The 21019-nt window shown below is 41.0% G+C and overlaps 1 protein-coding gene across 1 annotated transcript in view; it reads left to right on the plus strand.

Annotated features, from left to right (window-relative positions):
- Positions 1-269: 269 nt before the first annotated feature.
- Positions 270-21019, plus strand: part of BCAT1 (branched chain amino-acid transaminase 1, cytosolic) — a 66013-nt gene continuing 45263 nt past the window's right edge. The window contains exons 1-2 of the mRNA XM_014959552.1: positions 270-511; positions 18478-18549. Coding sequence (XP_014815038.1) covers positions 503-511; positions 18478-18549 — 81 coding nt within the window. The 5' untranslated portion in view covers positions 270-502. The remainder of the gene's footprint in view (positions 512-18477; positions 18550-21019) is intronic.

Below are 21019 nucleotides of genomic sequence, written 5' to 3' on the forward strand. Positions count from 1 at the left end.
CCTCGCTATAACCGACAGCGAGAGCATTTAATCGTCTCAGCCTGGTGGGGCAAACCACGGGCCACGGCTGACCCCCCGCAAGCCAACCTGCCCCCCCGGATAGGTGCGGGGGTGGTGGGTATGTCAGGTCCCCCGCCGGTCGCGGGGCTGCCGGTGCTCCCCCGGGGCGGGGCGGGAGCGGCGGGGGAGGTGTGCGTGGCCGCCGGGAGGAGCCGGGCGGGGCGACCCGCAGCCCCTCGCCGGCTCTCTCCAGGCGGCGGACCGGCCTGCGCGCCGCCCTCCCGCCGCTGATGCAATCGGAGCCCGCGAGCGGCGGCAACGGCCACGGCGGCAAACGGCAGCGGATCGGCCGGCCGGGAGTCCGCCCAGCGCCCCGCCGCCGCCGGGGAACCGGGGAGCCGGAGGAGAGGGCTCCGGCAGCAGCAGCGCTGCCCGCCACCAGCGGCGGCCCGTCGGGGGGGAGCCCGCTCCGCCGCCGGGGAAATACCCGGCGTTTGCCAGCATGATGAAGGTAAGCGGGGCGGCTTTCCTGCCCAGAAATCCCCTCGTCCATCCTTCGGGGGATGCGGCGTCGCAGAGGGAGTTTTTCCTTCGGCAAATGAGGACAGCGGTAGTTCAGGGATTTGTATTTACAGATTTTAACGCTCTATTTTATTTTATTTTGAATTTATGCTTTGCGAAGGGGATTTCTGTCCCTAGGAGATTTGCTGTTTGAGATTCAGAAGCAGGATGTGTGTGATTCTACCTCTTTCCGTGTTCTTTCATTGCAGGCAGCATGTGTCGGGAGGGAGAAGAGGGGGAAGGGAAGGTGTATAATTTCCTTTGGGGGGTGGGGGGCTGTGGGATTTCTTACTGTTTTATTTGTAACATGAGACTCTTAATGATTAAAAAGGAAAAGAAAACTGCGAAGGATATGGTATCCTGGCAGGCATCATGCCTTTTTATGCTTATGCATTTATTATAGGTCTTATGTCTGCCATTGTACTAAAATAGACTATGGGTAAAACCCAGTGACGTGTATTTAGAGGTTTTGAGTAATTTCAGGAGTAACTTTAACTAATGAAAGAGGAGCTGGTGGTGGTGAACCCTAACGTGAGAGATGATCATCTGTGGGAACTATCCTTTTATAAATGTCACGTTTATGTTCCTCTGCTTAGTGAGGCTGATCTGGGGATTAAAAAGAAGTCTTCCTTGTCAAGACAAAGGGCGTGGAGATAGCACGGGTGCTTTTCAGTTAGATTGAGGGAACATCACAGCAACTTTATACCCTGTGGAACAGCTGCACTAAGGGTAATTCTTGGGTTTTGAAGAAGGTCTGTGCTGGGCTGCCTGTAAACTTCACAGCCACAGCCTGATGCCAAAGTTAACAGCTGAGGAAAAACAAGACTGAGTTATTTGCTCTCGTTGGGTAACTATAACAGATGGAATATAGGCACAACAGGTATGTGACTGGCAGCTCCTCTCTGCTTCTGGTGACAAGTGTTACTCTCATCAGCATTGCTAGACCTGCCCAGGAGAGAGCAGTGGTGCAGGTGCTAGTGATGATGGCGGGGCTGGAGTGGATGAGTGCTCTGGAGGAGCCTCAGGAGGCTCTGATTAGACCCATTTGTGCTTTCTGTGACTGGAGAGTGGCAGACCAGCCATGGCAGAAAACGGATCTGAAACCGCTCAGGGAAAATACCCAAGCAGCTGCCCCAAGCCAGAACGCTTAGGGGCAGAATGCAGGCATGTCAAGGAGTGAGACAGACTGTCGTGTTTTATATCACTTTTGATGTACCTGTTGTGTGTCTAGGAAAGAGGGCATGATCCAAGTCTCTGGGGTATTATCCAGCACCTGGCAGTAATACTCTGGCGTGCCCATGCCAAAAACAAGTGGCAGGCAAGCCATAGACCTGCCTCCCTGTTTGCTCAAAGCAGTGTTGACATCTCCTTGGGTTCTTCTCACCTGCACAAAACCTGATTTTGCTGTGTATTTTTATTATAGAAAAGACAGCATGAAGCAATAGCTAACACTCTTGTCACTTGCAAGTGGTGTAGCCTTGGGCAAGTCAGCTCTGTCTGAGCCCTTTACCCTTTATTTGCCTCATCTGTTCAGACTGGAAGCTCTTCAGGGTTATAGCTGTCACTGTGTATTTGCAGAGCATGTATCAAAGATGCAGAAAATGACCATTTGATTATCATTTCGCTTATGCAAAACCCAATAAATTCATAAAGGTGTCAGTAAGCAACAGCATTTTTACAGCTTCTTATCCTTTCATCTCCCCCTTCATAATTTCATGCTTTTAGTCATAACCCTCCATTTCTCCTTGAACCACCTCCAGCCCAACCTCAACCTTCTCTTTCTGGCCTGCTTAAAGGAATGTTATGTATAAGAAATGAATTATGCCTCTGGTTTTTGCAGTTCTGCCTTGTCCACCTATTGCACTGATTGTTAGTGACAGCTGAGCACTCCTAGCATTGTGTGATCCAGTGGATATCCTCATTTTCCCCATGGAAACTGAGTATTGAAATCTGCTGCAAAGTCATAGGTAAACAAGGAGGTTGCAAAATCATTAGGTAGCTTTAACACAGCTGATGTCTTGCTAAATCAGTCCATAGCCCGTATCCTTGGTTTAATTTGGTAGATGAAAATTATTCAAATGGAATTCACTAGTGACGAGTTTGTCCCTGGGAAGGCATGTTAGGAAAGGAGGTAAATCAGCTCATTAATTGTGTAAGCGCTCAGATACTCTGAATTTGTTCAGCCATTTTAAAACCGTTTCTTTGGTGTGAGCACGCTAAAGGATCAGAGTGGACATTACTTTCATTACTTCCTTATTGTTGTGCCATTTTCTTACATGAATAATCATAGCTGAACATATAGCAAACTGCAGATTATTGGCAGGTATGAAGCCAGGACCTTCATTGTTAGAATAAAGGACTTAAGAGGTAAATTCTGTTTGGAAAATTTGCATAATTAGCCCTCTTAGACCACAGGCATGAGGACTGGCATCTTCATGTCACTACAGTGACATGTACTCCACAGTGTTAGATAAGCTCAACTTCTATGAGCTCAAGCCTCTCAATACTGATTGTGGCTTTTGATAATAAATTGAGGCTATCTAATTGCCACAAAGGCTATGATGTAGACATTAAATGCACAACCTTCATCTTGAATATCTGAATGCTGATGATATTTACATCTAAATCACAGTAGTAGTGACTCTAATTTGTTATTCGTAGTCACAAACTTGCAACTTGATACCTGCAGTTCTTACATAGGATGAAGTGACTAGGTGGTCCCATTTACCTTGGAAACAATTTAATTACTTTATGGCTTTAGACATTAAAGGGACAGGTAATATTACCTCATAAAATCCAGCACCTGTTGTAGAAGGGCAATTTAGCAAATATCACCATATGCTATTGCAGATGAAAATCCAGTGTTATGCTTATAGAAAGGCCTAATGTTACCACACTAATGGTGTGCATATCAAATGATCTAAAAGAGTTAACATGAACTAAATAATTGAAACTATCATTAAAATGATCAAGAATTTTTACCCATCTGTCTTTTTTGCATCTTGGCCCATAGTTTATTACTTTTTTTTCCAAACTAATGTCATAATACCCTTCCAAAAGAGTTACTCATTTACTTTCTTCCCTTGAGGTCTGCAGTTTGTTCCAAGTTTTATTTTAGAGTATACCTGGTGCATTAATGAAGTGTAGCATATGACTTCTCAGTAGGTACACAGCTGCTGCTAATTCAGTTTGCCTATTAGAGCATTTCACACAGTATTTGATAAAAACACTTTTAGTAAGCACAGAAAATATATTGGTTTTCCTGGGACACAAATAGGGTTTAATTCCACAAGGTTCTGATTGTATTAATCTCCACCAGCTTTCAGAGAGATCATTGCCATACAAGTCATGTCCGCGTGTTTAATTTTATTTAGACTGTTGTATGAGGGGTCATGTCTTCTCTAATAAATGCTTGAATTTGCATTACCCATACTGAGAATTAACTTTTTTCAAACTTTGACACTGAGAGGCTGTGGGAACTGGGCTTGTTCAGTCTGGAGAAGAGGCAGCTTTTGGGTGATGTAATAGCAGCCTTACAAAATTGAGAGGAAAATCGAGGAGATAGGACCAGTCTCAACAATGACCTATGGTAAGAGGACAAGAGACAATGGCATAAATTGAAATTAAAAAGGTTCGGACTGGATAGAAGGAAAAAAATCCCCCCACAAGGACAGTCAGGCAGTGGAACAGGTTACCAAGGGAGGCTGTGCAGTCTCCATCCATGGGACCTCTCAACTGGATTAAAGCCTTGAGAAACTTGGTCTGAGCTCAGAGCATACCCCACTTGGAGCAGCAGGTTGGACTAGAGATGTCCTGAGGCCCCTTCCACCCTCGATTTTCCTATGGTCCTGGAAAAAAGCTTATGAATTAAGATTTTCATTTTTTTTAATCCAGTCTTTTTGATCCACACTAGCGTGGATCAGTACGTAGGTCTGCTAGCTGGGCTTTTAACAGTACAACAATACTCTCTGCAAAGATGGTCTTTGCACAGTATAAAGTCAGTCTTTGACACACTAGCGTGGATCAGTACGTAGGTCTGCTAGCTGGGCTTTTAACAGTACAACAATACTCTCTGCAAAGATGGTCTTTGCACAGTATAAAGTCACCAGTATAGGCAAATTTCTTTGCAGAAGCAAATTTCTTAAACATGTCAGTACAGTAGTAATATTTTGTTTTTCTCTGTTGTCTCGAGGGACTCCAAGTGCTTAACGCAAAAGTTGAACAGTAATGTTGGTGCAAGTCTTTTCACAAGAACACTACTTTATTTGGACCCTTTGGAGTTTGTTTGTTGGGGATTTTGGGAGGGGTGAGGGCATTTTTCCCTGGGAGCATTATTGCTTTCATTACCTCATTAGGATCCATGGAAAGGTTTATAAATACTCCATCCATGAGCCTACCACTGAGCCAGGAAAGAGGACAGTACCTCCTTCCTACACTCTCAACACCTTCCCTCTAAGTACTGTACTTTCTTTCCCCATCCACATCAGAGAGCCAAGCTAGTACTTTTTTCTCATAATCATAATACATCCAGCTTTTGCTAGACTTTTTTTTTTTTCCTTACCATGTATTTTAAGAGTAATTCTTTAAACAAGAATAATTGTATCAGTAGGCACTCGCCATGGGAAGGGGAAGAGGTATGTCAAAACTCCTAGGGAAGTTACTAATGTCAAGGAAAAGTTAAGGGAATATCTCAGGAATTCAAACATCTTTTTCTTAAGGCTGAGGTCTTTATAATACTGCTGGGGTTTAAAAAAATAACAGCTTCTTGTTGGTTTTGAAATGAATTCAGAAGGTCTTCTTGTTATTTATTTTCAGTGCAACTAGCTGCAAGTAAAGTTCAGTGCACTGTTAAATTTCTTACAACTTTTGAAAAGGTTCTCTCTAGTAGCTTTCACTTCTGTAATATTTGATGCTAGATTTTCTAAATTGTGTAATTTTTCCCTTAATATGTGGAAAATAAAACACTGGCAAAACTATATGAACCACTGAAAAAAAAGGAGACATTTTTGGTTTGCTGGAATGTGAACTTCAAATTGCTGTATCTTAAATATAATATATAAATATACCATACAAAATTGCAAATTCTATTTTTACAACAAAATTATTAATTCACAAGCTATTTTATAACTGCATATCATCATGCAGTTCATTAAAAATCAAATAATGCCCACTAAAAATGAGCAGTAATAATATAATTTATGTTGATGCTTGGAGTTTCTCACCATCCAGTAAAGTAACAGAAATTCAAACTCAAAGCAATATGAGGAAGAAAATTTTATAGCAAATTTTAATAATTGCAGTATCCTCAAATTATTTAGCAGGCTAGTTGTTAATTAAGTTTCTTACCAGATGCATGATGGGATCAAGGAAATTATTATTTCTCTGACTTTAAAGTTTGAGGAAACTAAGATGGAGAGATGGAGTTTTTGATCCTGGATGAATACAAACATAAGTTATTTTTTTAATAGGATCCATAGTTTTAAAACTTTCAGATGTACCCTAATAATTTTTGAGAACAGAACATCAAGATTTATTAAGATCATAAAATTAGCAAGGTCACAGTCAGTGCTAGTGTTAGGACTCAAAACTCTAAGTCCTTCTGACTCCTGCCCTATACTGTGGCAGTGCCTACTTACAGACTTGAAAAAACTCCTAATTGCTAGAAAGTAATGCCTGAAGTATAGAGGGTGAAAGCCATAAAAAATTAATAATTGTGTACTACTGTAGTGTGAGCCAAGATTATTCCTTACATGACCTGAAGTGGTAGTTGTAGCATAGGGTATTATTGCATACATTGGCTACACAGCCACATTTTTTTGCCACAGCTGTATGGCTACATATATACATGAATGCACGCAGAACAAAACATAAAATCTATCATATTGTATTCACGTGCTCATGTATTTGAGGCATTTATCCATCGTGAGTATTATCATCTGGTTTTGAAGCAAGCGTGGTGGTTAGATATGCCGTAACCTATTTATATGTGCATGGGAACAGACTCTGCCTTAAACTGGATTAACTGTCTTTAGAAACAGAAGGGCAGTTTGGGAGGCAAATGAAATGAAGTTTCCCATGCTGGGAAGTATTTTGTTTCTGCAACCGTAAAGGAAGTCCATTGGGTTGTTGGGCTGTAGTTGGTTCAGTTCCGTGTTAGAGGGACATAGAAGAAAAACTGATGTGCTTTTTTTCTAAGTCTGATCCTCTGCTGTGGCCCAGTCCATGGCCCAGGCTTCGTCCTCAATTTTACACAGTGCTTTATAGAATACAAAGACAAGTTCTGTAGTCTATTGCCAAGAGTTTGTACCACTAGAATCACTTCATTTTCTAATATTATCCTTTGCCTTTCAACACCTTTCCAGTGGTGATTTTTGGTGTTTACAGCTTAGTTCTCTTGACACCTGGAGACAGAAGTTCAGCATTCCTCCCTGGTTCTCCTTTGAGATGAATACGCTGCATTTACAATTGTTTCCTTTTGGATCTTCTTTTAAATGGTTTTGCTGTAACCAGCAAAGTTTTCATCATGTCAAGTGAGCAAAATATTTATTGCGACATCCATATGAAATTAATGTTCTGTCCTGCCATTTCCAAGTGAACTGGATTTCAACAGTGGACAAATCCGATCTAATTCTAAACTGTTTTAAGGTGCTTAAGATTAGCTTCATAAATTCAGAAATGACATTCTAGTCAAAAGCATTGATATTCATGCGCATTGAAGCTGGGCAAAACCCTCAGTTCACAGATGTGCTACAAGTAAGTCGTTTGTCAATTTAGGTCTGTTGAGCTGTGCAAGGCTGGCTGATCACTTATACAGATGTTGAACTGTAAGAGGACAAGCCTACGTTACTCGTCATAGGCCTGTTTATTATCTTGATTACTAGTGCCTTTTCTTAGTATTTCAAAGTTATCATTTTTCTAATAGAGACTGTGTCGCTCTTGATTCGTGATGACCTTTTACCATGCTATAATTTTGGCAAAGGGCTTCTGTTTGCTTTGTGTGCTTAATGCTGACACCTCTACAAATACCTCATCTGTGACCATACTTTTTCAAGGTCACTTTTAATGTGTTGAGTGTTATTTTGCTCTTAGTTTCCCAAGGCAGAATCCAGTTTGCTCTGGGCACTGTCAACAACTGATAGGGGGTTTCAGATGAAGTGCTTGCTCACAAAGTATTTAGAAAGGACACATAGGGTAACTTTAATGTACATCCAAAATTTCGGAGTGTTACAATGAATGATTTTTTCCCTGTCTTAGAGTTATTACACAGTTGAATATAAAATAACTAGGTGGAGTATCTGGGCTTTGTCACTAGTTTAAAATATTTTTTTAAACTAGTGCAGACATCATCAAGAAAAGCACCTTCTTGTGGTTGTTATCTTGATGTTTTTCCACATTCAAGGGAGTAATGTGTGACACTGTACAGTGACACTGTAGTTGTGATCTGCATTTCTTGGCCTGTTAGTAAGCTTCCCTGGGATTATTTATATTTGCTTGGTATAGTGGATTATGCTTACTACCTTTTGTTGCAGCCACTGAAACTCATAAAGACCGAAAAGCAAGAGAAGTCCCTAGCGTATTCTGAGCTGGACGTCCATAATGCAAATATGTTCCATCTCTGTAGCCTGTTGTTAATTTAAACAAGAACACAAACATCATTTTAGGTGCTGTCTTCAAACAGGTTCCAAGGGTTTTCCCTGCTGGGTAGCTCTGTTCCTGGTGCCCTGTACATCAAGAGGAAAGCTTCAGCTTCCTTTCTACTTTGAATTGTGTCCAGTTAAATTAAATTAAGGCAGTGTTTGAACACACAGCGAAGGGCACGTCACAAGGATATAACCCAGGCTTTGCTAAAAGCCAAGGAGAGATCTCCCATTACTTCAAACCAATTATGCCAGGTTTAAAACCCCACTGGAGCAGGTCTTCTGCAGCCAGCACCTGCGTGCTGTTGTGCAAGGAGCTCACATAGGGCACAGCCATGCACAGAGAGCACGGCCAAAACCACATCAGTCGTTTACACTTGTTCTTCCTCCTTGAGAAGAACTGTAATGGATCTGGTGGGTATGTCTCTATAAGGCAGAGGAGCTGTAGGTTTGGTTCCTGGGGAGCTGAGCACACCCTGTTCAGGCGGTCTACCTCCCACTGAATTCTCTGAAGCAACTGGCAGGGGGGTTGGAACTTGATGATCTTTATGGTCCCTTCCAACTCTAACCATTCTATGATTCTATGATAACTGCCAGACAGTGTGAGGTATGCTGGTGGGACAATCTATGCCTGAATTTCCTGCCTGTAGAAGAGACAGATATTTCTCAATATGAGCCCTCAATATAAGAAGGATATGGACCTGTTGGAGGGGGTCCAGAGGAGGGCCACAAAGATCGGGGGGGGGGTTGGAGCCCCTCTGCTACGAGGACAGGCTGAGGGAGCTGGGGTTGTTCAGCCTGAAGAAGAGGAGGCTCCGGGGACACCTCATAGCTGCCTTCCAGTACCTGAAGGGGGCTACAGGAAGGCTGGGGAGAACCTGTTTACAAAGGCTGTCAATGACAGAACAAGGGGTAATGGCTTTAAACTGGAGAAAAGCAGATTTAGATTAGACATTAGGAATAAGTTCTTTACTATGAGGGTTGTGGAGCACTGGAACAGGTTGCCCAGGGAGGTGGTTGAGGCCCCATCCCTGGAGATATTCAAGGTGAGGCTCGATGAGGCCCTGGGCAACCTGGTCTAGTTGGGGGTGTCCCTGCTGACTGCGGGGGGTCGGACTAGATGGCCTTTGGAGGTCCCTTCTGACCCAGATGATTCTATGATTCTACCTTCCTTCACTTAGGCGTTGTGACTGCAGAGCCAGTGTTAATTTTTAAGGCTTCCAGGTATTACAGTGAGAAGATTCATTTAAAGTTTTTAAATAATGAAGGTCTCAGTTCTTTATCGGGAGCAAGCAGTAAAATAACCGCAAACATCATAGAAACTAGCCCACCATCAGGATTCAAGAGAAGGCACAGGATTTGCAACTCCTGTAGCCAAAGCCTGCTGTCTTTCTGTTTCATTTTTTCTGCTCTGGCTTGCATCGCCCATTTCAGGAGCCCTACTCAGTCCACTGCAAGCTTTGAAAGCTCGAGTCTGGGTCCTCCCACAACATTGTGGCCCAACATCCAGTCAGAACAAATATCAATCCACCTGTACAGGTTCTGCCAGCAAGAGCAAACCAGGGGTTGTGCTCGGCCGTTTGGAAAAACCGACGTAGCAGAGAGGCAGGTGTATAAGGAATGCTCCCATTCAGCTCCCCAGGTTTGCTCGCTGCTGCTGTGCCTTATCAGCTTCATCTGTTGGACACTTAAGAGCTAAACAAACCTCTTGGGGAGCAAGGAACAGGCAATAACTGCGCTAACAGCCCTGTGCAATACAGAAAGCCGTGCTTCTTATGCTCTGGCACCAATGGCATTTGATACTCGGTGATGAATTAAATAGGCCATGCAAAGTTATCAGGACTAGGTGGGATATCAAGCTGGAATACGTCTGCCCTTTACAGACCAGCAACCACATGCACAGTTGCATAATGTTTTATTGTACTTAGTGTTATTCGGGAGCCAGCTGTGTAAGTTACTGTTTTATTATGTCTAGTTGAACTGTGTACAGGACTTGTGGTGAAAAAAGTAACTTCTGCCTCCTCCAAAAGCTTTTTTTTTGTCCCTCAGAGCTTTTGTTTTCAGCATGTGATTCATCATTGCTCAGCGCCTTATGTAAACCTTTATTCCAGTGCAAAATGGACTTAAATGGGACACGGTCTAAGCACTCTGAGAATAGCTAGAAATGACCCCTTCTACAGGCCAGTGATTCAGGCCTGACCCCATGTTTCTTCTGGTTCCGCTGTAGTTATGAGGGAGCTTATAAAGATGAGTATATCCTTAAGTACAGGTTTTCGTCTGCTAGCTCTTTTCTCCAAGCGTGTCAGTTCTCATTTTGGAATCCATCGCTGCATCTGCTGTGGTTTGCTGGTGGTTTTTTGGTTTTTTGTTGTTTTTTTTTTTTCTTTCCCTAGGAGTCTATGATGATTTATTTGTGAACTGCAGAAGCTTTGGTCTCCCACACTAAATTGTCTGCTTCCAGTTCTAAACCCTCAGTAACTCTTCAGACAATGATTTCATTTGTTTCTGCTGTGTATGCATTCATGTTATTCACATTATCGTTTGGTAATTGCATCAAGCCACTTGCCTTGGTCATCAGCTGCAGGATGTGTGTGTAGTTTCCACCATCAGGGAATTTCACAAATAAATTGTAAGCTATATTTTATGCATCTTTAAATCAGATCTGTACTTTTCTTGTACAGCTATCTCAGGATAAAAAATATAGGTAGTCTAACTGAATCCCTGAGGAAAATAAGCAGCATAATTTTTACTGCGGCTTATCCTTGTTTGTATAACAGTGCAGTTAAAAATGCATTCTGTAGCTCTGCTTAAGTTCACTATAAAATCTTAAAATGCTAATTTAGTGCCTGTCATTATAGAATACTTGAGTAAAAAGAAATGTTAGATAAAACGCAAGCTTCCTCACGGTTAACAGCAAAGCCCTTTTACAGTGGAAGGGAAAGTATCTAATAGCATTTATACCCTTTCTTATTGCCAGTTTGATGTAAAAGATCAATGAGAACTGGGCCTAAACACAGTAAAACCACGGTGACTTTTAGCATTTTCATTTATTTTGTTTGAGTAATAACTGTAACACATGGCCATAAGACTCTATCCAGTTAGAAAACAGGCAGATGAATTTATAGGACAACTAGATCCAGCTGGTTGCTTTAACATGCTTTTATTTATGCCATTCTAGCACACAATGCACTTGTTAAAAACCTAATTAATGCTAGAGCAGACAAACAAACCAACAAAAGAGGCACTCAGAGGCACTGTTCATAGGAGTTAGAGATGGAAGAGCTCCATTAGGTCATCTGCCTATTCCCCTAATAGTACGAGGCTGTTTTCCTCAATCAGAGGGGAAGAGTTGGTGAACTGAGCAAGAGGATAAAGGCAGAGGAAATGGCACTGGGGAGTGACAAGAGCAACAAGAGGGTCATAGGAAGGAAAACAAACAAGAACAGTACAAGCAGCGGGCTTAGAAATCAAGGTTAAAGCACGTTTCATTTAGAGGTCATTCACGAAGTTTCTTTAGAGTACTTGCCTATTTCTGGTTGTGCAGGAAACGTATGAAGACAAAACTAACTGTTGAATGAAGGGGCACCATGCAGAGATGGACAGCTGCTGTGTGTCCTGTACTGGATGGGGCTGGTGGTAGGTTATCAATATTTTTGAATGGGAAGGATCATACTTTGGAATCCATTTTGCATGAGTGCAATTCACAGCTCATGTTGTAAATTTTCTGAAATAATAGAAAAAGAATTGTGTTATTCTGGCAAAAGAATTTTAACCTGAATAGATCCCTGGTCAGGCTCTCTTTAGAGTTAGTTACAATAAATTAATCTATTTTCTGTTTCTGGTGAACACGTCCCTTTAGCCTTCTTGATAATCCAGTTTGCCAAGCACATGTTCTTTTTGAATTTCACAAGTAGTTATCCTTCACCTTGCCTAGCCTTGCTACTTTTCAGGTGAACTTATCCAAGTTTTCTTGTACAACAGGTTAGACATTACTGAACTCATTCAAATATTAATTTAAGCACTGAGTCAAGAAATTGGCATTATTTCCTAGAGAGGTTTCTCACCTGAGCGCTGACTGCAATGAATTTACTCTGGCAACATTGTCTTGCATTTATCTAATCTTCTAAAAATGAACTTGGTCTGTTTTCACAGTTGTGATATAACTATAAATATTACCAAATATGAATCTTGATGAACTAGCTGACTATTTACATTTCTTTATGTTCTCTGCTTTAAGGTTTTTCTAACCAATGTTATGTTTATATGACCTGAATTGTCTTTTATTTAAACATAATAAAAACAGTGATACTTGTTTTAAGAGGAGCATATTTCAGTTTTACTCAAACTACTTAAATTGCTTTAAATTAAACTAAATAAACTGCTCAAGGTAGAAGACAAGTGCCTGCACAGTCTTTTGGACTAATTTAATGATAATCTATTTAAATTCAACTTTACTTTATGCAATGCAGCTTTCTTAGATAAAGAAACTCAGCTATGTTCTAAGCCCCCATGCTTTCACTCTGAAGCAAAATTATCATTAAATAATGTGGAAACTTTCATTTTCTTCTCTGCTAGTTGCCTGTTATTTACTGTATACTGTTATTACACTGCCTCACTGTTTAATCAACATTGGTGTTGGTTTAACCACCCTTGGTGACACTTGCATGGTAACACATACATATGTCTATGTTCATATTCACATACATATAACATAAAGACAGTATTAAGATATTTTTATATCCCATGACAGCTGAGGTAAGCATGCCTTGCTATAACATTCCATAAATGAGCTTCCCGAGATCTGGAAGTCTTTAATAAATGTTGTTAAGTAGATATCTTTTTAGTTGATATTAAAAATAGTACTATATGACATGGCCCTACAGCAATATTCAGAATTTCTCTCTCAGTCTGACAGAGAGTGGATTTTTTTTTTTTTAAAGCTATGAACATCGTTACTGTTTTTTTTTCTGCAAATTCATCTTTTATGTGATGTGGCTGCCAAATTATATTAACATTTCCTAGGGGCAGATGAAAACTGTTTTGAAGTCATGGAAGTCTTTTATATGACTGTAGCAATACACAGAAGATGTGACATTTGTGCATGTTGGACTATATTTTATACTTGGAATAGAAAGACAACTTTGATTTGTATGGCTTTGTAAGCCTAAGTACATGTCATCACGCACCTGATTTGGCTCACCTGTAGGCAGTACCGTAGTATAAGTCATGTATTGAATTTATTGATCTGCTAGATTCCTGGAATTTAGTAAGTATTCTAATTTCATTATCCTTCCAGTGTAAATTAGAGAATGAAATATTTCTTAGATACTTAGTACCCAGAAGCAAGCACAGGAAAAAAGCAGGAAGACACTGTTTTAGCTCAGAGAAATGTCTCAGAAAGGAATCTCTTGTTTGAAAACTGTTTTTCATATGACTTTTGACTGAGGGGGAACTCCCACTCCATCTTTCTTGGGGCCTGATGACTGCCACAAAGATAGTCTTGGGTTGACATTTCTTTGCATACCAGAAGACGGCCTGAGTAGAAGCAAATACATGCAGCCGTAGCTGTGTACCTGTGCCTTGTTTGCTTCTTCAGGTTCTTATCCTCCGTGAATAGCCAATGCCTGCCAACAAAGCACTGTCTACAATTCTTTTGTGGGCACGAAACTGGGTTTTCTGATGTTCCCTGACGCTGTTAGTACTCTAACCAAGGCACTGGTGCTGTTGATGAAATTCTCACTCAAAGTGAAGACATCAGAGCTGTCCGTGGGCTGACTTGGATAAGCATGCACCATTGAAACCAAAAAGATGACTAAGGAATTTGTGAAACTGTGGATCTTGAGTTTTGATTTCCTAGCTGAAAGTGGGAACCCTGCAGAAATTATTAGCAATTTATTTCTTACCCTACTACCTTCCACTAGGGAAAGCTTTCTGTTCCCCAGTGGAGAGAAGAGTTAAGTGAGCACAGAACTGATTAAAGAAATAGATTTATTTGAAAAAAGGGTGACAAAGTACATGGCATATAGATGTAACAGCAACGTATTCAAATTATTTTTTTTTTTTTGAGAAAAGGTGCCATTTTTTTTTATTAAATACTGTCACATGCCATAGACTAAAGAAGTGCTGCTTGCAGCTTACGCTTAGAGTGCTGAAGATTATCAGAAGCTTCTGATAATCTTCAGCTCCTATTTCATAACTGAGGGTGAGCCTATGGGATAATGGGGTAGCTAAAACCTAAGAGCAGCAGTTTGACAAAGGATCTGGTAGAATCACAGTTTATAGAAGAGAGAACCCCAGACAAGAACTAAGACATTGGTGCTGCCACTGGGTCAAAAGGCACCAAATGTGGGGGTACAGAAAGACAGATTCATGTAGTCTAGGGAATTTGGACCCATCTAGTCTGGGGAGGAGAAGGGCAGCAGAAGGTCCTTTCAGATGAAGGGCAACTGGTCTGACGGTGTAAAACACATACATTCACAGTTTTGAAGAAGCTGTGAGATGCAGGGGGATACCCTAAAAGATGAGCATAACTAGAAGCATGGCAAAATGGTAATAGTGAAGTTGATTGGGTGCTCTTACAGGTCAATTCTTTGGCTACAAGGTCTCATGCCCATAACAGAACAGCAGTTAGAGAAGGTGTGCCAGAGACATCAGGGAAAGCCAAGAGGAATTGATTAGAGCATCCTGATGCTAAAAGATGTTGAAAATATATGTCTAATGCATTCTGAGGACCAAATGCAGGAGTTGAATGTTCAGGCTTGGGAAAGCTCTAGCCAAAGTACAGGTGACAGCTGTCAAATACAAAATTTCCGAAAGTGCTGGTGTTACACGGTGGTTCTTCATATGTTTGGAGAAGAAGATGAAGAAACCCCCTAAAGGCTTACCTCTTCTTTATGTAAGAGTTAAATTGGTAGTAAGTGAGGGAACACTATTATCCAACTGAGTATATTGTGATTATGTTTGCAAATGCTAATGGATTTGCAATGATTGGTATAGCATTGAGATCTTCTATAAAAATGAAGACAGAATTACTCATCACCAGGTCTTTATTTTAGTAGTGTTTCTCAGTGATACAATGACATATAAAACCCGTTTTGAAAGAAAATTTAATCTAGTGTAATGCCTTCCGGTTTTTTTCTTGTACAGGCTTTACAGTAATGACAAAATCAATGTGAAATTTCATTATTTTTGAAGGAAAACTGACGTACTGTCCTGCTTCCAATTTAGAAAAAGCAGTTGTGTATACCATAAAGAAAATATTGTTAGCTCTATGCTACAAGATAGGAAATACTATTGTGCTTATGTAATTGTGTAGCAACTTGATACAGACTTGAGCAACTTTTGAGGAGACATTGACCCAGTGGCTCAAATGTGTCTTTAGGATAACATCAGTATTTCAGTGCAGTTTTGAATCTACTACGCTATTAAACACAGAGGGCAAATTTCTGCTCGGCATAACTCCCTTGGGCAATGTTGGCATTAAAACAGGGAGTAATTTCCCCTATTGCATTTAACAACATGTTTCAGATTTAAAAGCTGTGGAGCCATTAAAATATGACTCCATCAATTAGAAAGTAATTGTGGTATGTCTTTCTGGGGCGGAGGGATTAACTCACTTTAATCTCGGTGTGGTTAACAAAGGCAGTTAGCTACTTGCTTTAAATGTGAGTTAAATCTGTAAAACATGACTTCATGGAGAACAGGATTGGCTCCACAGCAGATGCCTCAAAAATGGGCTGTTGACTTCATTGAGTTTGGGGGAAACCTTGAACTGAACGGCAACATGATGAAGCTCCTCAGGGCTGTTCCTGTAGGTGGTCCACAGGAATTCACATACAAGTTCTGTATCTTTTTAAAGATCATGAAAGAGATTATTAAACTGTATCCAGCTTCAGACCCCTCTGTGTTGATGCCAACGCTTGCTTTAGGGCAACTTCATAAAGCAGAGATGGGAAGAAATTGAAGCATAAGGGTTGAGTATTTGTCAGTATTTGCTGTCAACAGTAATTATTATTAGAAAATCCAACTTTGCCTACTAGATATTAGACAAAAGCCAGCAGCGGAGCTGAAGCTTCTTGAGAGATTCTTGCTCCACAGCTGGCAGTTACCATCCTGTTAGCTGGTAACCAGCATGCTCTCCACCCAAATTCACTGCAGTGCAAACTAAAATCAGTCGGTTTAATTCATCTGCAGAACACGTAACTATTTTATTTTAAACTGGAGGCCTTCAGGGATTTTACCACTGAAGTTGGAAGCATTTGAAGAATCACATGGAAAGCAAGGACCTGTTATACAGCGCTTAGTTCAGAATCTCCCTCAGTTTAGGTGATGCTTTAGTTCTGTAGGGTCTGGCACTGAATGCCATTGAACAGACTCTTTCAAAAAGATTTTTATTTCTGGAGAAAAAAACCAACAAACTAAGATTAAGGGAAGTAAAACACATTTTTAATAAGGTTTTAAGGTAAAACGGATTGGTACACTGTAAAGGGATTTCTGATTTCTCTCAGCAGCTCCTCCTTTGTTTGACAGGAAGGAGCCTGTAGCTGTGATTGCATGTCTTACTGTAAAGGGTTAATACAATAGAGGAACAGAAGGGTTAAAGCTGACTGTGAGAAGAGGCAGGAGGGATGTTATGGCCTCCTTGGGGCGCTGGGGGGAGGGAAGAGGAAGTGAGATCTGCTGTGGCTGGGAGTTTGCTTTTTCTTGTGTTGGTAGCAAGCCCCCTGTCTGTTAAATGCCCGCTGAAGACACTGCTTGTATCTTTTTATTTTCCAGTCTAACACATCCCTAAGATCTGCAAAAAGGGAAAAAAGTCATGCTATTGGCCTTGTGCATGTCATGCTTCACAGCCCGTGAGCCATGTGGCCCCTTTCCTGGCCCCACAGTTTGGTGGCTGCTGCAGGGCTTTGGTGGCTGGTGTCTCCCTGGCACTGCCATATTTAGTCTTAGGGTGAGGGCTGCTCCCTCCTGAAGAGCTCGGGGCAGGGGTCTCGCAGGCTGACCGTGACGGGTCTCCTGTGCACCTCTTTCCTTCAGGGGATTACACTTTTGACCTGGGGCTTTCCCACCTGGGCTGGGACTTCCCATCCGAGATGGAGCAAGGCTGAGGGGTGGCAGGAGGGGCCAAGTGGTGAGGAGCCAGTGCAGGCTCCTGCTAGGGCTTTTCCTTTGTAGGGTGCAAAGCCCCTTGCCTGTCAGCCCTAGCAACAACATCCCTTAGTGTTTCTGCCATTCCTTTACCCCCTTAGATAGCCTCTCTGACCAGCCTGACTCTTTCCCCATGCCAACCCATCGCTGGTCATCATCTAACCATGTCTTCTGCCATCCCCTCCATCTTGCCAGTTGTGCTTCCCTTAAGGCATCCTCCTAGCCATCCCTTCATGGCCCATCCCCCAGGCAGTCTTCCTCCTGGGACCTTCCTCCCTCTCCCAAACCTCTGCCCTCACTTTGACTTTCAAGCTCTTCCTTAAACACTTCTGGGAAACAAGAAGTGCTGTCAGGGCTTTGTCTCCTTCTCTCCATTCTGTTGGGTGTAATATGTATTTACTGGCCACTGGGAAGGTCTAGCTGGTGCAGGAAGGTCCACAAAGATGGTAGCCTGGTGCTGTGGAAACTGAGGTTCTTGCTTTTAGGTGGACGGCTTGCATCTGAGTTATCCTTCTGTTGCTGAACAGAAGGGTGCCTAGAACTATAACTCCTTTTCTTTCAGTTTTTTTCTAGTATGTTCAGTGGCAAAGTTCAACATAGTAGGTAATTCAAAATACTCGGATTATGTATTTATATAGATGGGCATTCCTTATCACTGCCTTCGTTTAATGAAGAATTTAACAAAAACTATTATTTCCTGTTTCCTTCCATCCTGCTGAGTCAAGATTCTCTGAGAAAAGGCCAAAGCAGATCTGTTAGGTGGATGCTTTATTAGAGAAAGTGGGATGTGATGGAATTATGTAAAAACACAATTTATTCAGCTTTGAATGAAAGACTTGTTGTGTTGTCCATACCCTTCCTCACTTTAGAGCAATAATCTAAGCCATTGTCTTTCCTATAAGGCCCTGAAATACAGTTGCACAAAATAATTCAACTGAAGTAAAACTAAAAACCTAGAAGATGCAAAATTATGCTGGGAAACTACCAAAATGTTCTTTCTAATATATTTACTGATGACAAAGTCTGAGTGGTTATTCAATACAATCTGTCCCTAAAAAGAATTAACTCAACGTCTATCAACTTTTCTGCGGTGTGCATTGAATTTGATTTCCTCCATTTTTATTTCATCTAGGGCTGTCAGGAGGAGTGCACAGCTGGAGGATGTTTGGGAGAAACAGCAAAGCATGTGACCGAATCTTTCAAGGTATGTTTGTTAGAAGATGAGTGTCTGAAGCATTTCAGTAGATAGTGCCAGACAGCATCTGTAGCATGGCAGTGATTGTTGTGCAGGCATTCATAGCTACTGACATGCTTGAACATCATAATTATGTAAATAATTATGTAAGTTGCATTTGCTGAAAATATTTTCAATATAGAAATTAACAATGTTACAAGAAAAACTTCAATAGAATTTCAGGTACTAGCTAAAAGGCTAGTAGTCATTAAGCAAAAATTAAAATGGTATAGGTGATTTTATTTTTAACTCTTACCAACTTCAAAAGCAATAGAAGTAAAGATTGATTCCCCCCATTAAGGTTTTTTTCCCAAACAAAGTCTGTGTAATGCTCTATTTTTTTGTTAAACTTCGGCATTATGAATGGTGTTCAAAAGTAGGTTTTTCCATCTGGTCTCAAAGTTGCAGAGCTAAGGATCTCAGAAGGACTCCAAAGCACACCACAGCTCTGGCACATTATCAGCACTCAACAAGCAAACAGGGCTATGATAATAAGCAATGCTGAGCAGCTGCCAGGAACTGACATGAATTTGAATCTCTGATTTTTTGTTTTGGTTTCTTTTTTTTCTTCTTTTTCTTTAATCTTATGCTTAGAACTGAGCTCAGTGAAGATATCACTCTTTGCCTCCTTCCTGAAAGCAGTGCTAGTAACTCAGAGCTCATTTTAAACACTGTATGGGCACAGATGTCAACTTTTAATTTTTTGTTGGAAATGTAAAGCCCATCACCATGTGTTTCTTTCAATTCCTTTTTTTCTGCCTCCTTTAGACTTCTTTTGCCTTTATTCCTAATGTCACACGTCTATAATTCTTTCTCCCTCTCTCTTTCCCTGCTTTATAATCTTTACAAAGTCTCATCTATATTTTGCAGGTGTTTAAAAATAGTACCCAGAGAAAAAGTGACCTTACTTAGTGCTTTTTCAGCAGTTCCCTTCCTGTTATTGCTGACTATTGTCAGCAGTACATGAGATGAAATTATAATGGTACACTTTGTAACTGTCATGTTCTTCCTGATTTTTTTGGGCAGTGTCCCTGCTGGGCAGTCTTCTGAATCATGCCTAAGTAGTTATTTCACTTTTAGTTGCCAGGCTGTATCCAGATATGGAAAATAAATGCTGCAGAAAATGTGTTAAGTGTTATTCTGATGCTGTTCTTGTTGCAAACAGCAAAGAATTTTTGAGACTCCATGACTACATGTAGCAACATGCCATTTAATTTCTTCTTCCTCATTCTCGGCCCTTCCCAGTTCTTCTCTTCCTCTTTTTTTGCATTGTGTCTCTCTGGCAGTTCTGCCCAAGAAAGAAGATTTAGGATGACTTTTCAGCCAGAAGGTCTGATTTGGAAAACGTTGGCAAAACTAGGCCAACCAGTTTTGAAACCCCAAGAACTCACAATTATCCAATACAGAGTTGTTTCGTGATTTCACCTTTAATAAATAGGCAGGATAGATCCGAGTAGATTAATTCAGTAGAGTGTGCTAGTGTATTTAAAAATAAAAATTGCTTTACAGAGAGGAGACTCTTGTGTAACCACACTGTGCTATTTCTTTCCACTCATTGACATAGCCCAGAAGAAAGATAGAGTGGCAACAAATTCTGATAGTGTTTGGGTCGTAGGTGAACTGGGCATAAACTAAAGCAGATTTAAGCCATATTTAATTATACCAGCAGTCAAGCAGGTGCTTTACCAAAGCTCCAACGTGGAGCAGCACAAAGTTGGATTCAATCCAGTTTCCTTTCCATCAATACTTTTGTCAGCCAGAATGGCAAACCATTGTAGTGGAGAGTCTGTGTGAGGGGAAAAATATATTAGCAGGTGGGACAGATGGTCATAAAGGGAATAATACTAGAAAAAACAGCTGGCTCAGACTGAAGCCTAATTTGTAATTCTGTTCCTGCCTTATGGCTCTGTTTCTGAAGATTAGCTGCAGTCACCAGAAAGGGGTACAGTTTTTTAGAAAATATTGTACTCTGCTAGGCGTGTGTATGAAAGTTATGATGGGAGCACAGGTACTGACTGCAGTGTCATGTATTATAATAATTATTTGCAGTCTCTTTAACTTCATTGCTGAATTAAAAAGAGAAACTTTATAAATGAAGGAAAACACAACACAAGACAATGACAAATAAAAGAACCTGGATTCATTCTAGGGAAGTTCACAAACACTTCTGTGGAAGACAGTTACAGTTACAATTTCAGAAACTATAGCTAATAATATTTCAAAGGAATCAAGCTGACCCATGAGGCTGACTGAGCTGAAGAAAACTGCAATTTTGTGCCAGTAGCCTAAGTAATCCAAGATTGTGGGAATGTAGAAAACAGGGTATGGTTTTGTTTTATGCTTACACAAAACATATTGTTAAAGTGGATGCTGCCCAACATTTGAACGCCAGATTAGCCCTCTGAAGACATTTCTTTTTAGAACGCAGTGCTGTGCTTTT

Source organism: Calidris pugnax, unplaced genomic scaffold (genome assembly GCF_001431845.1).
Source record: "Calidris pugnax isolate Ruff unplaced genomic scaffold, ASM143184v1 scaffold316, whole genome shotgun sequence".
In the NCBI taxonomy this organism is placed as follows: Eukaryota; Metazoa; Chordata; class Aves; order Charadriiformes; family Scolopacidae; genus Calidris; species Calidris pugnax.